The 14,292-nt window shown below is 51.5% G+C and overlaps 1 protein-coding gene across 6 annotated transcripts in view; it reads right to left on the bottom strand.

Annotated features, from left to right (window-relative positions):
- N4BP2L2 (NEDD4 binding protein 2 like 2) overlaps positions 1-9,634 on the bottom strand; it is a 51,244-nt gene extending 41,610 nt beyond the window's left edge. For 3 of the 6 annotated variants that reach the window (XM_075562759.1, XM_075562761.1, XM_075562765.1), the window contains exons 1-2: positions 9,471-9,634; positions 6,870-8,458 (exon numbers count right to left, since the gene is read on the bottom strand). In XM_075562759.1, the coding sequence (XP_075418874.1) occupies positions 6,870-8,458 (1,589 nt within the window). In that variant the 5' untranslated portion in view covers positions 9,471-9,634. Of the gene's footprint in view, positions 1-6,869; positions 8,459-9,470 lie in introns of those variants that run through there. The other 3 variants (XM_075562760.1, XM_075562764.1, XM_075562763.1) reach the window with 2 other exon arrangements.
- Between the last annotated feature and the right edge of the window lie 4,658 nt (positions 9,635-14,292).

The following is a 14,292-nucleotide window of genomic DNA, read 5'->3' as shown; positions in this document are numbered from 1 at the left end:
GAGGCGCTACTTCTGAAGACTGGACCAGTGATGGTGCGTGGCACGTGCGGAAAGTGTGATTGGCGTACGCGTCAGTATATGCGTCTCAACAAAACAACGCATTTAAAGGGAAAAAGAACATTTACTTCCTGCTAACAAAAACAGCAGGAAGGATTTCAACTACGGACATGACGAACTTGGTCACCTCTTCTCCTGGTAACAAAAGCATGTCTATATTGCCATGAAAATAACACTGTCACATAAAGCCGCCTGGACAGGAGTGGGTGAAGGGACATGTCGGACAGTGCAAGATATGACAAAATAATAATAATTATCAAGGGTTCATGGGCGAGAGGAGAGCGGGGAGGGAGGCACTGATGTCAGGGGCTTGGGTAGAGAGTAAATGTTTTGAGAATGATGAGGGAAATGAATGTACAAATGTGCTTTGCACAATTGATGGATTGTGGTAAGAGTTGTACGAGCCCCTAATAAAACGATTAAAAAAATTTTTTTAAAGCCCCTGGAAGCGTATGGTTACAGGTTGGGCTGCCAACCACGGAGCCAGCAGTTCAAGCCCACTAGCCCGTCGCTCTGTGGCAGGAAGATGGCTGTCTGCTCCCGTAAAGACCTGCAGCCTCAGAGACCCACGGGGTCTTTTTTGGAAAGATGGAGGGTGGTTGAGTCAGAAGTGACAAGATAGTAGTGAACATATCAAATCAAACACTTGGAAATGGCAGTTCAGATGACTTCGGAGAGCCCTTGTGAGTTAGGTGACATGGGCTGTGTGCCAGAGCAAGAGGAGCTGCAGTTGGAAACGTATGGTTACAGGTTGGGCTGTTCCTGCCGTTTCCCAAAACAGACCCGCGTCCAAGGTTTTGACAACTTGTACAGATGCCACACAGTTGACCTTCTCAAGTAGAGAGACTGATCCTCCTCAGATAAAGAGGCTTCCAAGACTGCATGGGGATCCCATTCTCCTTCCAGCAGTCTGTCTTTCCTTGAACTTGGAGCTCTCATCCAACACCGTCGTTCTCAACAGCACCAGATCCCCATCTTTCCCACGTGGCTGGTATTTCCTTTCCCTCTGCTCTATCACTCTGTCTCTCCCCCTTGCTGCAGCTACTCTGCACCCGAGTCAGGGTCGGCGCCTCTTCCGTCCTCTGCGCTTCCCTCCCGTGGCCCCTTGAGTCCGCGTGCTTTCTCCATGCTGGGTGACGCCCCTGGCGCCCTCCCACTGCTGGTCATAGAAATCAAAGGACATGATGCCCTGTGCCAATCTCTTTGAAAGGTCGAAGGCCAAGGCGTCAGTTTGAGAACCAGGACGCACCGGGCCCCAGCTGTGGTATCTGTAACCGCCCTGCACGCACATAAAAGTTGGACAGGGGTTAGAAAGACCGGACAAGAATGGCTGCATTTCATTATGGTGTTAGCAAAGATTATGAAAAATACCGTGGACTGCCAGCACCACAAACAACCTTCTCTGGGAACAAGTCCAGCCAGCACGCTCCTGAGAAATGACAACGGAGTGAGAAGACACCAGCCACCTCCAGAAAGAGCCCCTCCTGGAAACCCTGCGGCAGAACTCACAAGTGCAGAACATGGCCGTGGCCCGGCGACACCTCACCCTCTCAGACAGCAATCACCTCCAACCAGCTTGGTTTCCAGGAGGCTTTGTTTGGGGACTTGTACTTATACACAGAAAGCACAACGATATGAATCTTGAGACACCAAAGTATTAAAAGCCCAAATGCTTGGAAGCAGATTACCGAGGTTCTTCACAGTCCAATTCTGCCTGTGTTCTCTTAGGTTAACTCGGGCACTCAGATGGAGTCTTAGAATGTCAAAGTAAATTTTAAGTCAAATATGTATAAAAAACTTCAATCAGATGTGAACCCAGCAACCACCTCTCCCCTCCCCCTTCAATACCATGGCCCTTTTCCAGAACCTACACTATGCCAAAGACTTTCGATACATCTATGGCCTATGTTACCTCGTCCCGCTCTGATGGAGCTACCAGGCCAAAAGCTAGGGTGCTAACGGTGCGGCCGGTGGTTCCAGCCCACACCCAAGCTCAGGCTGGGTGCAGGACGCCACGTGAGCACATGGCTCGAGTTCTGTTACACAAGGAACATGACCGCCTGTCTGTGCGTGAGGTGCACAACCCCACCCAAGACCACTGCACTGAGAGCCACCCCTCTGCACACATCCCTGGTGGACAGCTAATGGGTTAGGCTTTCTTCGGGATTTCAAACTTCCATCACCACGCTCCAGAAACACGAGTGGGCGGGGAGGGACAAGACCAGTGGAAATCCCCTTCCACCTCTCTCTCTGTCGGTCCCGCTGGTATAGTGTAGCTGCTTCCACTCTGGGGCCGATGCTGACCCGGACTCATTCTCAACAGTGCTGGGGGTGCAGTCCAGGGCAGAGCCTGGTCTCCAGCCTTCCTGCAGCTCTCTCGGCATTCCTTTGCTTTGTGGGCCTGTGCTCTAGCTCCAGCACGTTTCTCCCCACCCCCCCACCCCAGACTTTCCTTCTATCCCGTCTCCACAGTCACCTCCTGCTGCCTCCTCTTCAAGGGCCCTTGGGACCCTGTCAGGCCCACCGGAGAAGCCAGGGTTGAAGTCACTAGTTAATCACACCTGCAAGTTCTCTCCGCCAGGTAAGGCAGGTGCTCACCAACTCCAGCGATGAAGACACAAAAAGCTTTTGGGGGTGGGGATGGCAGAGTGCGGTTCAGTCTCTCATGACAAAGTGACTAGAGGTGGGAGCTGCTTTCTCACATTCTATTTCATTTCCTGGTGGCTCAGGAAGTTAGGTGTTGGATTTCTGTCAGGTTTTTCAGCCTCAGAGAGCCTTGTGGAGCACCCCTGCCCTGCCAACAGCTCCACAGCTGCAATCGGCCTGGGGGTGCGGAGGCCTGTGGTGGGAAGATCACAGAGACCGTGGCAGTGAGAGCTCACCCTGACTGTGCTGGTTTATCCTGTCAATTCCAGGGCCTGTGGCCCAGGGTAGTTGCCGGTCCCTCCGGTGTGCGGTTCGAAAACTGGAAATGGCTGTCCAAGGTTAGTGGGGCGGCACAAAGCACTGCGCCTGAGAGTGAGTCTGCACATCTCTGCCTGAGCAGACAACCTTCTGCCTCAGTCTTCCCGGGGTCTGCAGCCCGATGCTTTCCCCACAGCGCCACCAGGGTTCTCCATCAGTACCCCATGAACTGCTGCTACTGTTACTACTAGGAGGGGTGGGGAGGATGTACCAGACAGGCCACTAGGCATTACCGAGCTGTCTCCGTCCGACTCCTGGCGACCCCGTCCATATAAGGGCCCCTGTGCTGACCCTGCAGTCAGCAGCTGAACCCAGAGTCTCTGCACTACCAGGGCTCCTAAGGAAGCAGCAGGACTCCCATTCAAACGACCCAACGCCACTGCCGTCCATGTGAACCCATTTCCCAGGCAATCAACCTTCCTGGGAGCAGAAGCCTCATTCATCTTCCTCCCTTGGAGAGGCTGGTAAGTTTGAACTGCCAACCTTGTAGTTAGCACTCCAATGCTTCTAGCTGAGAGTGCCACAGAGACAGAGAGAGAAGGCCTCGAGGAGAAAGAGAGCTACAGCTCCAGAGCCCCAGAGGTCGCTCTACCCTGTCAGCACCAACTGGAGGGCACAGTGAGTGAGCGCTGCCCTGAAGTGAGGAGCCTGTGTCTGCCACACACAGCAGAGGCAGCAGGAGGGGAGCCCACTTAGCACCGACTATCCCCTCCTTGGGGGCGCTGCCAGGGAAGCACTTGGCCTGGAAAGACCAGGGTCTGTCGTTTGAACCCACCAGCCACTCGAGAGAGAAAGATGAGGCTGTGCGCTCCCATACAGATTCATGACCTAGGAAACCCTGTCTAGGTCCCTAAGAGTGGAAACCGATACGAAGGTAACAGGCTTGGTTTCTCAAGAGGAAGATGAGACTGTCTGAGCCCATAATGATTGAAAGCCTCTCAAACCCTAAACAGTTCACTGTAAGTCAGAATCAACTCAATGGCAGTGGGCTCATCTTCGGTACCCTGGTGGCATGATGCCTTAAGCTATCTATAGACTGCTTACCACAAGGTTGGCGGTTCAAACCCACCAGATGCTCTGTGGGAGAAAGATGAGGCTTTCTGCTCCTGTAGAGAGGAACAGCTGTGGGAACCTCCATGGGACAGCTCTGCTTTGTCCTGGAGCAGCAGCTCTCAACCTGTGGGTTGCGACCCCTTTGGTAGTCAAACAACCCTTTCACATGGGTTGCCCCATTCAGACCAGTAGCAAAATTTCAGTTATGAAGTAGCAACAAAAATAATTTTATGGCCGGGGGGGGGGGTCACCACGACACGAGGAACTGTATTAACAGGTCGCAGCATTATGAAGGTTGAGAACCACTGTCCTAGGGTGGCTATAAATCGGCATCAAGCCATCAGCAGTGGATCTGGTTTGGAGGTTTGATCTCTCACCAGCCTTTGCCACCCAAGGTTACTTACCCTGAACAAGGCTTCCTCTTTAGTCTCTGTCCCTTCCATAATGGGAAAAAAATACACAAGATGTTTTTGTATTTCAGGAAAATCCTCCGGAAATTGTAAACCATGACACCAAAGTTAAAACCCATAGTCTCAAACAAGGAGCCCTGTTGGCTCAGTGGTTAAGCACTCAGCCGCCAACCCAAAAGATCGGTAGCTCAAACACACCAGCTGTACCGAGATCGGCCTGCAGTGGAGAAAAACCCATGGGCAGTTCTACTCTCTGAGCGTCATTATGTCAAAATGGAGACATTCCCAGATAAAGACTGTGCACATGATGTACAGGCGCCTTTCAGAATGGGTTCGTGTGGGGCTGTCCTCCGGGGGGGCTGAGTCAGCACGGACTCTACAAGCAGTGGGTCTGGTTTGAGCAGCATTCCCCCCACCACCACCCCCCGTATGACTTTAAGCTCCCCAAAGTCAACTTAGTGACCAAAAGCCTTTCCTTCTTGCGTTTCCCCATTGCTATCAGTCACGTGGCCCCAGGTAGCAGGCTCCTTCTCCAGCCCTGGTGGTGTAGTGGATTACAAGTTAGGCTGCTAACCTCAAGGTGATCAGTTCAAATCCACCAGCTGCTCCTCAGGAGGAAGATGAGGCTATCTGTTCCCATGGGGATTTACAATCTTGGAAACCTCTGGAGTTACTCTTACACTGCACCCCGGCATCTACAAGACAGCCCTTATTTGTGACAAACCTCCTGACTGAACGCCCGTTACCCCCACGGGGATCCAATCCTATGTCCACAAAACCTTCACCACATCAGGAGGGTGTAGACCCCTAGATCAAAGGCTAAAGTCGTTCCAAGAGCCCGGCTTCCAGGGACTACACCAAACGTGCCTCCACTTTCAGAAACACTTCACAGATTACTTACAAGTTTGGTAAGCTACCCAGCGGATCTGCCAAGAAACACAACACTTGCAAAATGGTTCTGTGGCTTTTTAAAATCCTCACCTGAGAAGATCAGAACAGCTTCTTGTCTGCTCCTTCTATGCCATCAGTGTGTAACGTCCAGGGACCGTGCACCCTTTCTCTGCGCTGCCAATGACAGCGCTCTCTGAGGCAGCCACGCGCACCACGCACAAGCTGCCGGAAAATGCACTCCCAAGCAGGCCTTGGCCAATGGGTCCCATGAAGCATCAGCAGCGCCCTCCAGGAATTCCGACTTGGCTCACCTCATATGCCTTCCATGATCAAAACCCCAAAAGGGGCTCCCCCTGATCATCCCCCCAGGGAACATGGGCCAGTGCTTCACACCCCGACGCCCCTTCCCATGGGCTATATCTCATGTGAGCCTCACAGCACTTCCGGGACAGTGATGTTCCTCCCAGCAGACTTGCCACCACATGCCCAGGGTCGCAGTGTGGAATCCTGGCATCCAGCGTCTGCCGTCCAACCTCCACCAGCTGACCCTGGTGGGGAAGCCAGCCTAGTCCCCAAGGGGAGTTTTTCCTCATCACTGATCACTGGACAGGGTGTGCTGGGGGGTGAGGGGCCCTTCTACAGGGCTCTCAGGAAAGTGAGACTGAGGAGGGAGCAGCATTTTTCCATCAACGCTTTGAGGGACCCTGATGGCCTTTTGAAAATCCTTTGTACACGTCAAGCCAAAGGCGGTCTCCTTCCCTCTATCTGAAAGCATTTGTTTTTAGAGTCCAGGAGAGAATGTGAGAGAAAAAAGTAGAACAAAATACAAATCCTGACAAAGGACAGGCCAGCTGGCCCGACAGTGGAGAGAGCCTCAGACTGGTCCTAAGGTAGCCCTTCCGCTTGGAATCAAAGCCATTTCTGCAGTTCCCTTCTAGACCATGAACAGACAGGCTTACACCATGACAGTTCTGCACGAGTGATAATGGACACTGCGACCAGACAGACGACAGCTGTTCTGTTCCCCAGAGGCAGGTGAGAAGGCCCAGAGGGGAGCGGAATAAACAGGGGCAACCAGGAGAAGGCTGACACACTGCAAATATTGTGACCAACAGCCAAGGCCGTTTCTACAAAACCACAACAAAAACTCACTACCAGAATCCACTGACTCACAGCAACCAAGACAGTAACTCCCTTCAGGGAGTAGACAGCCTCATCTTTCTCCCATGGAGTAGCTGGGGGTTTTGAACTTCTGACCTTGCAGTGAGCAGCCCAACACGTAACCACAGCACCACCAGGGTCTCAACCACCAGAAAACCCTTTTAGGTTTTTGACGTTTCTCGTAAGGAAAGAAAGGTCTTTTCAAATGTCTACACCATCCAAGGAGCGAGAGAAAAAGAATAGATGTGAGCTTTTATTCAACTAGAAGCGCGTGGCCACTGTCCCCGTGATGAGACGGGGTGAGGCCACAGGGTGACGCTGCATGGTACTCACCGGGACAGTGTGGTTTTCCCAGATCCAGGCAGGCCCCGCAGGAGGATAAGCAGCTTCTGCCATTTCTCAAGCTTTTCCTCCTGAGTCTGCTGGGGTGGGGGCAAGTGCACGTCCGCTCCAGACCAGCTGTCCACAGGCAGGTCCCCTCGGGGCCACCTGTCCTCAGTCACATCTGCTCTGGCATACCTGTCCATAGGCAGGTCAACCCCAGGCAGCCACCTGTCCACAGGCATATCCCCTCTGGGCCACCTGTCCCCAATCACATCTGCTCTGGGACACCTGTCCATAGGCAGATCTACCCCAGGCATCCAGCTGTCCACAGGCACATCCACTCTGGGCCACCTGTCCATAGGCAGGTCTCCTCCAGGCCACCTGTCCATAGGCAGGTCTCCTCCAGGCCACCCGTCCACAGGCAGGTCCCTTCCAGGCCACCCGTCCACAGGCAGGTCCCCTCCGGGCCACCTGTCCACAGGCAGGTCCCCATCAGGCCACCTATCCAGAGGCAGGTCCATCCAGTGTCCCTCAGTGGCTCCGCCGAGACTGCTGCGCCCAAGTCCCTCGGGGAGGCCGGGCACACCCCCACAGGGAGGAGTGCCTCTGTGGCCACCAAGACAGTCAGGGTGCTCACTGGGCCGCTCCAGAGTAGGGCACCCCCAGCTGGGGGGACCAGCGCTACAGCTATTTCCCCGCAGCGGGGAGCCCTCGTGGGCCGGGAACATGTGCAGTGCGGGGTGTGGAAGTGGGGGGTAGGGCAGAGGGTGGAACCGACGGAAGTTTAAGTGACAGTTAAAGGTGGGGAGAGGAGGTGGCGGGGGGCCGTGGGGCACAAGGAAAGGAGGCAATGGTCGTCCAAGGTGTGGGAAGGATGCCATGGGCCCATTACAGAGGGGCCTGGGGGCCGCCTGGCCGTGGTCAGGGTAGCTGCCTGGTTCGAGCCCCATAGGCTGCTGACCGATGCCACTCATTGCTCTGAACTGGCCTTGCTCCTCTTCCTCAGCTGCTCGGAGGAAGCCGCGCCGCAGGTCTTGGCCAGCGGTCAACTGTTCGTGTACGGGGGCGGCGGCAGCCTGACACCCGGCGTCCAAGTCATCCGTCTCCTGCTCCAGCTCTTCGATTTCTCTGTAAAACTGGCACAGCTCGCTGTCTAACTCGGGCTTGGGGGTGGCCGACAGGGGCTTCTCGCCCCGTCCTCCTGGGCCCCTCCCACGGCGCCCAGTGTCCTTCTTTCTGTCACCCGCCTTCTTCTTCTCGGGGGGTTTGTAAAGAGGGCCTATAAATGCCTTGCTTGTGCTGTAGATGCCATCGTCGGCTGGTGTCTGGGGGCCGACACCGGCCAGGGGGGCATGAGGCGGCACATGAGGCTCCGGGCCTGGCCCACCTACAGGGCTGCTCCTCTTTCCCTGAGGATGGTCGCTGGCTGGGACTGCAGGGGTGGCTCCAGGCTCCTGGACTCTGGGCAAGTCAGCTCTGCCACTGCAGCGGCAGGGAGCGCAGGGCCCTTCCGCTGACTTCAGTTTTTTGCAGCAAGGCCCGCTGAGTCCTTTGCCTCCAACACCCATGGCCGGCGCTTCAGTGTCACCATAAGGCATCTGAGGAGCAAACAAGCCACATGATTACCAGCCAAGATTTCTCACAGGAGCCCTGGCGCTCACAGGATGGGCTGCTAATCTCAAAACTCGCAGTTCAAAACCACCAGCGCCTCCAAGGGAGGAAACTGAGGCTTTCTACTTCTGTAAAAAGTTACAGTCTTTCCCGTATCGGAAACCCACAGAGGCAGTGCTGCCCAGTCCTACAGGGTCACTCTGAGTCAGAATGGGCTCAGCGGCAGTGGATCTGTTTGATGGAGGCACAGGAAGAAGCCCTGATGCAAATTGCACGATAGGGAGTTCAAACTCACCCAGGAGCACCACAGGAAAGAGACCAGGAGATCTGCCGTCCTAAGCCTGTCGCATGCAGTTGAAATCAAGTCAAAAGGGGCTTGATGACATCAAGCCACCACCCCCAGTGTCAAGACGTTGAAAACAGACTCAGCCGTACCTAACAGCATTTCAAACGTTTCAGGGAAAAACGTCTGAAGAAACAATAGCTCAGGGGGAAAGAAAAACACCCTGAAATTTGGGTGTTTCAGGCTGACCCACGAGATGGCTTGACACGGTAAAGAGGCCGCAACAACTCACAACAATTGTGAGGATGGCAGGGGCGAGACCGTGGTGCCTTCCGGGCCCACCTCCCTCCTTCCTCTGCCTGCCAAGTCCACGCTTTTTCGGGCACTTCTGGGGTCTCTAGGATTCAAAGGGCCACTCTGACATCTGTTTAAACGGTAGCGCCAAGAGAAAGGCTGATGGATGGTCTGCGCTCAGGCCGCCGGCCGCGCGCGGAAGAAAGGGCTGGCGGTCAGCACCAGCAGAGGTTCACAGCCTTCTGAGAGTGTTTCCACCCGATCCTACAGGGTCGCGACGTGTTGGGATCGAAACCGAGGCGGAGGGTTTGGGGATGATGGCAACGAACACCCGAGACTTTAAGAGATATAGGGCAGTGCCCCCCAACCTCAATACAACTACCCGCCTCACTAACAGGGGTGTCCCTCTGAAGTCCACTCACCTTACACTACAGCTTTGCATTGACCTTGACCTCACAACCTAACCTTCTCCTAGGAAGCGTTTTGCGACTCGAGGTTCAACACGTAGATCCGACTCTAGCAAACCAGAGCGCGGGCACTGGACGTCGACCCCGGGAGAAGCCGGGCAACCCGCCTCAACTCCGAACGCAAGATGGCGGCCGCGCACGCTCCCCAGACAGGAAGCGCGGGGCGCGCGGGGCATTGTGGGAATTGAAGTCCAGCGTCCCCGCCATCCCCTTAAGCCTTGCCGTAGGAAGACTCAGTCTCCCAGAGGACATTGCGAGATACGTGCGCTTGTTTGCTAACAAACCCAGGACCGGAACGGAGACGTGGTCTCCCAGAATCCCTGGCGTGACCTCGTATTTGCTTGGCAACAACGGCCGGACCGGAAGTAGCTCCCAGGTCCGGAGCGGCGTGCTGTGGGGATGGCAGCCTTCGCTGTGAAAATGGGCGCCGGCGGTAGGAAGAGTGTGAAGGCTGTGCCTGGCGCCCCAAATGGACACATAAGCTTCTCCTGAGCCTTTCTTTTGATGAGAACGAAACAGCCCAAGCCTGCGCCATCCTCACAACGATTCTTAGGTTTGAATCCATTGTTGAAGCCACGATGCGAATCCATCTCTTTTTCGTTGGCCCCCCCACCTCCAAGTTGACCAACGTGATGTCCTTCTGCAGGGACGAGTCCCTCCTGACAACATGTCCAGCAAAGTCTGCGGCATGAAGTCTCTCCATCGTGGTTCTGAGGAGCGGTCTGGCAGACAGATTCGTATGTTCTTTGGCAGCCCGTGGTACTTTGAATATTCGTCATCAGCACCGTAATTCAGACCCATCAGTTCTTCGGTCTTCCTGGTGATTGAAAATACCGTGGCTTGGGTCAGCCGGGCCTCGGTCTTCAAAGTGATGTCCATGCTCTTCAGCGCTTAACAAGAAAATCTTGTACAGCAGATTTGCCAGTGGGATTCATTGCTTGATTTCTTGACAGCTTCTCCCAGTAGTATTGACCGAGGGTGACGTTTTCTGTTGGTCACGTCGATAAGTTTTTTTTAATCTAACTTAAATTTTAAAGTTTTATTGAGGCCTCTTATAACTCTTATCACAACCCATATATACATCCATTGTGTCAAGCATATTTGTACACATATCCATCATCATTTTCAAAACATTTTCTTTCTACTTGAGCCCTTGATATCAGCTCATTTTCCCCCTCCCTCATGGCTTTTTTTTTCATGTCTTACACCGACTGCTGTCTCCCACTTTTCTGTTGTCTGTACCCCTGGGAGGGAGTTATATGTAGATCATTGTGATTGGTTTCCCCTTTCTCAGCCACCTTCCCCTTCCCCTCCTGGTATCACTACTCTCATTATTGTTCCTGAGAGGTTTATCTGTCCTGGATTCCCTGTGTTTTGAGATCTTATCTGTACCCGTGTACACCCGCATTTGTAAGCTAGAATTGGGGTCATGATCGTGGGGGGGGGCATTAAAGAACTAGAGGAAAGTCATGTTTCATCAGTGCTATACTGTACCCTGACTGGCTCATCTGTTCCTTGTGACCCTTCTTGCCTATAGATGGGCTTTGGGTTTCCACTCCACGCTCCCTTTCATTCACATTGGGTATGATTTTGTTCTGGGTCTTAGATACCTGATCCCACGGACACCTCATGATCATACAGGCTAATGTTCTTCCAGATGGCCACTTGTTTATCTTCAAGCCTTTAAAGACCCCAGATACAAGATTTCTTGGTGTCTTTACATTGAGCTGTAATCAATACTGACGGCTGCAGTCTGCATTTTCATCAGTAAGAGCTTTAAATCCTCTTCACGCTCAGCAAGCAAGGTCTTGTTATCTGCATATCAGAAGCTGTTGGTGAGCTTTCCTCCAAGCCTGTCACTTCTAGAGCCCACCTATTTCATTAGCTGTCAGACAGGCATCTGTTCCTGAGAGGGTGCTAGGAGGCCTCATGGAAATGAAAATACATTTTATTTTTCTGTCCCTATTCTACTTGCCTCTCAAAGTGACCAACTCTAAACTCTGCCATCGAGTCAAAGTGACAGTTTGAGTGAATTCTAAGCAAGAGAAGGAAATTGTTATCTTCCCTCAAGTTGATTCCAACCCAGAACAGCGCCATGTGCCTCGGAGAGGTTCTTAGATTGCCATCTCTATGGTAGACTGTTGCCTGGCCAACTGGGAGAGATCTATATTTGTGCCCAGTCCATAGAAAGGTGATCCCCTAGAATGTGAACATTAATAACCAATATCATTTATATCATATGCAAGTAAAATTTTGCAGAGGATAAATCAAAAGTGGTTGCAGGGAGCTGTCAGAAACTCAAGCCAGATGAAAAAGAGGATGAGGGATGTCACTGCTGGCGGCAGATGGATCTTGGTTGAAAGCAGAGTGTACCAGAATGATAATTACCTGTATATTGTATTGTTGATTCAAAGGCATTCAGCTGGAGGGGCCATAACAAACTATGGATAAAACAGAAGAATAGACATTCTGGAACAACTAGTGTGTAGAACAAGAGGCAGCCATTCAAACAGAACAAGGGATGGCCAAATGGTTTAAAACCAGGAAAAGTGTACATCAGGCTCCTATCCCTTCACCATGCTTATTAATCTCTATGCTGAGAAAATAAGCTGAGATGCTGGGCATCGTGAAGAAGCTTCAGGATTAGAGAAAGACTCATTACCAACCTGCAACATGCTCATGGCACAACCTTACTTGCAAGAAGCAAGGGGGATTTGAGACCTATGCTAACGAAGATCATTGAAACCTTCAGTATGGATTACAACTCAATGTAAAGAAAACCAAAAACCCTCCCAACTGGACCAATAGACAACATCATATAAAAAGAGAAAAGATTTAAATTGTCAAGGATTTTATTTTAAGTGAACCCACAATCAATGCTCATGGAAGCAGTAGTCAAGAAATTGAACAATTTATTACACTGGGCAAATATGCTGTTTTGCCTTAGAGCTTTTAAGAACAAAGACATCACTGGGAGCACTAAATTGTGCTTGACCCAAGCCATGGTATTTTCAGTCACCTCCTGTGCATGTAAAGGCTGGAAGAAGAATTGATGCATTTGAATTATTATATTGGGGAATGTGGAAATTAAGATGGATGGCCAGAAGAATACCCCCATTTATCTGTCAGTTTGTTGCACTGTGCTGGCTTATGTGTTACTGTGACCCTGGAAGCCAGACTACTGGTATTTCATGGTTAAAATCAGAAAGGTGTGTGATAGGGTTGTAAGAGGAAGACAGTCAAGGAGATGGACAGACACAGTGGTGGGCTGCAACAATGGGCTCAAGCATAACAATTGTGAGGATGAACAGGACCACGCAGTGTTTCATTCTATTGTGCAGAATCACTAGAAAGTGGAGCTGATTCCATAGCACCTAACACAACAAAGGACAAAGACAAATGAAACATAACCATTCAGGTGAGAGAACACATCAACATTGCCACACTGCTACAGAGGCTGAAGGAGTTGGGCAACACACAGCCATGGTGCTCCTTATGTATGATCGTGAGAACAAGGGATGGTATCACAAGGCCCTGGCTGTTGTTTGTTGTTGGTGCCATCAAACAGGTCCTGACCCATAGTGACCTTATGCACAAAAGAATGAAACACTGCCTGGTCCTGTGCCATCCTCACAATGTTCCTGTGCTTGAGCTCATTGTTGCAGCCACTGTGTCCATCTCCTTGAGGGCCTTTCTCTTCTCCAGTGTTCCTCTACTTTACCCAACATGATGTTCTTCTCTAGGACTTGGTCTCTCCTGACTAGGTGTACGAAGTATGGAAGACAACTGTGTTAGTCTGGGTGGACTAGAGAAACATACCCAGGGACACTCTTATGTGTAAAGAGAGCTTTATATCAAATAGTTATTGTATATTAAGAAAATATCTCAGCCTAGACCAGATCAAGTCCTTAAGTCCTATATTACCCCATATGTCTGATGCCAGTCTATAAATTCCTCTTTAGACTCACAGCCATGCAATGATGCCAAATGCAGGATCACAGGCCAGTGGGTGGAAAGTCTTGTGGATCCAGTGGCAGTGGAAGCATTTCAGCACTGGCATGGATCTCCAAGTGACTCCTGCTTAAGGGCTCTGACTACCATCAGCGTGACTCCATGTGGCTTGCCAACAGGAATGTAAAGCAGAGAGAGTGTGTGTGTCCCACCTCCAGGGAGGAAGACAGGAGTTCCTAGAATCCTCAGGCAAAGGCCACATCCACACTGAGACGTCATTGGTTATTACCTGATTGACAGACTAGACTCCACCCCCTCACTGAAGATTATGTAACTGCCACACAAAATTTCTTCATCTTTGCTCTAAAGAGCAATCTGTCCAGACTTCTTCCAAGACAGACTTGTCCTCTTGGCTGTCCATGCTATTTTCAATATTCTTCTCCAGCAACACAATTTGAACACATCCATTCTTCTTATCCTCTTTATTCAATGGCCGTTTTTCACATGCATATGAGGTGATTGAAAATACAATGGCTTGAGTCAGGTCCCACCTTATTTTAAAGAGATCTTGTCCCTAGAGACTGAATGCAACATATCTTTTGATCTCTTGCTGGCTGCTTCATTGACCATTAATTGTGGATCCAAGCAAGACATCCTCTTTAAAAATACATAAAAGGGCATTTATAGAGGTCTAGACAAAGACATGTACATATGCAAAAATATGTATGAGGATGGGGAAATAGATCTATGTGCCTATATTTATAGGTTTAGTATTAAGGTGGCAGAAGGACCGTGGGTCTCTACTCAAGCACTCCCTCAATGCATG

The sequence above is a fragment of the Tenrec ecaudatus genome, chromosome 11, assembly GCF_050624435.1.
Source record: "Tenrec ecaudatus isolate mTenEca1 chromosome 11, mTenEca1.hap1, whole genome shotgun sequence".
Classification (NCBI taxonomy): Eukaryota; Metazoa; Chordata; class Mammalia; order Afrosoricida; family Tenrecidae; genus Tenrec; species Tenrec ecaudatus.
The sequence above is the reverse complement of the archived record's forward strand: the minus strand, read 5'-3'. Positions and strand labels throughout refer to the sequence as shown.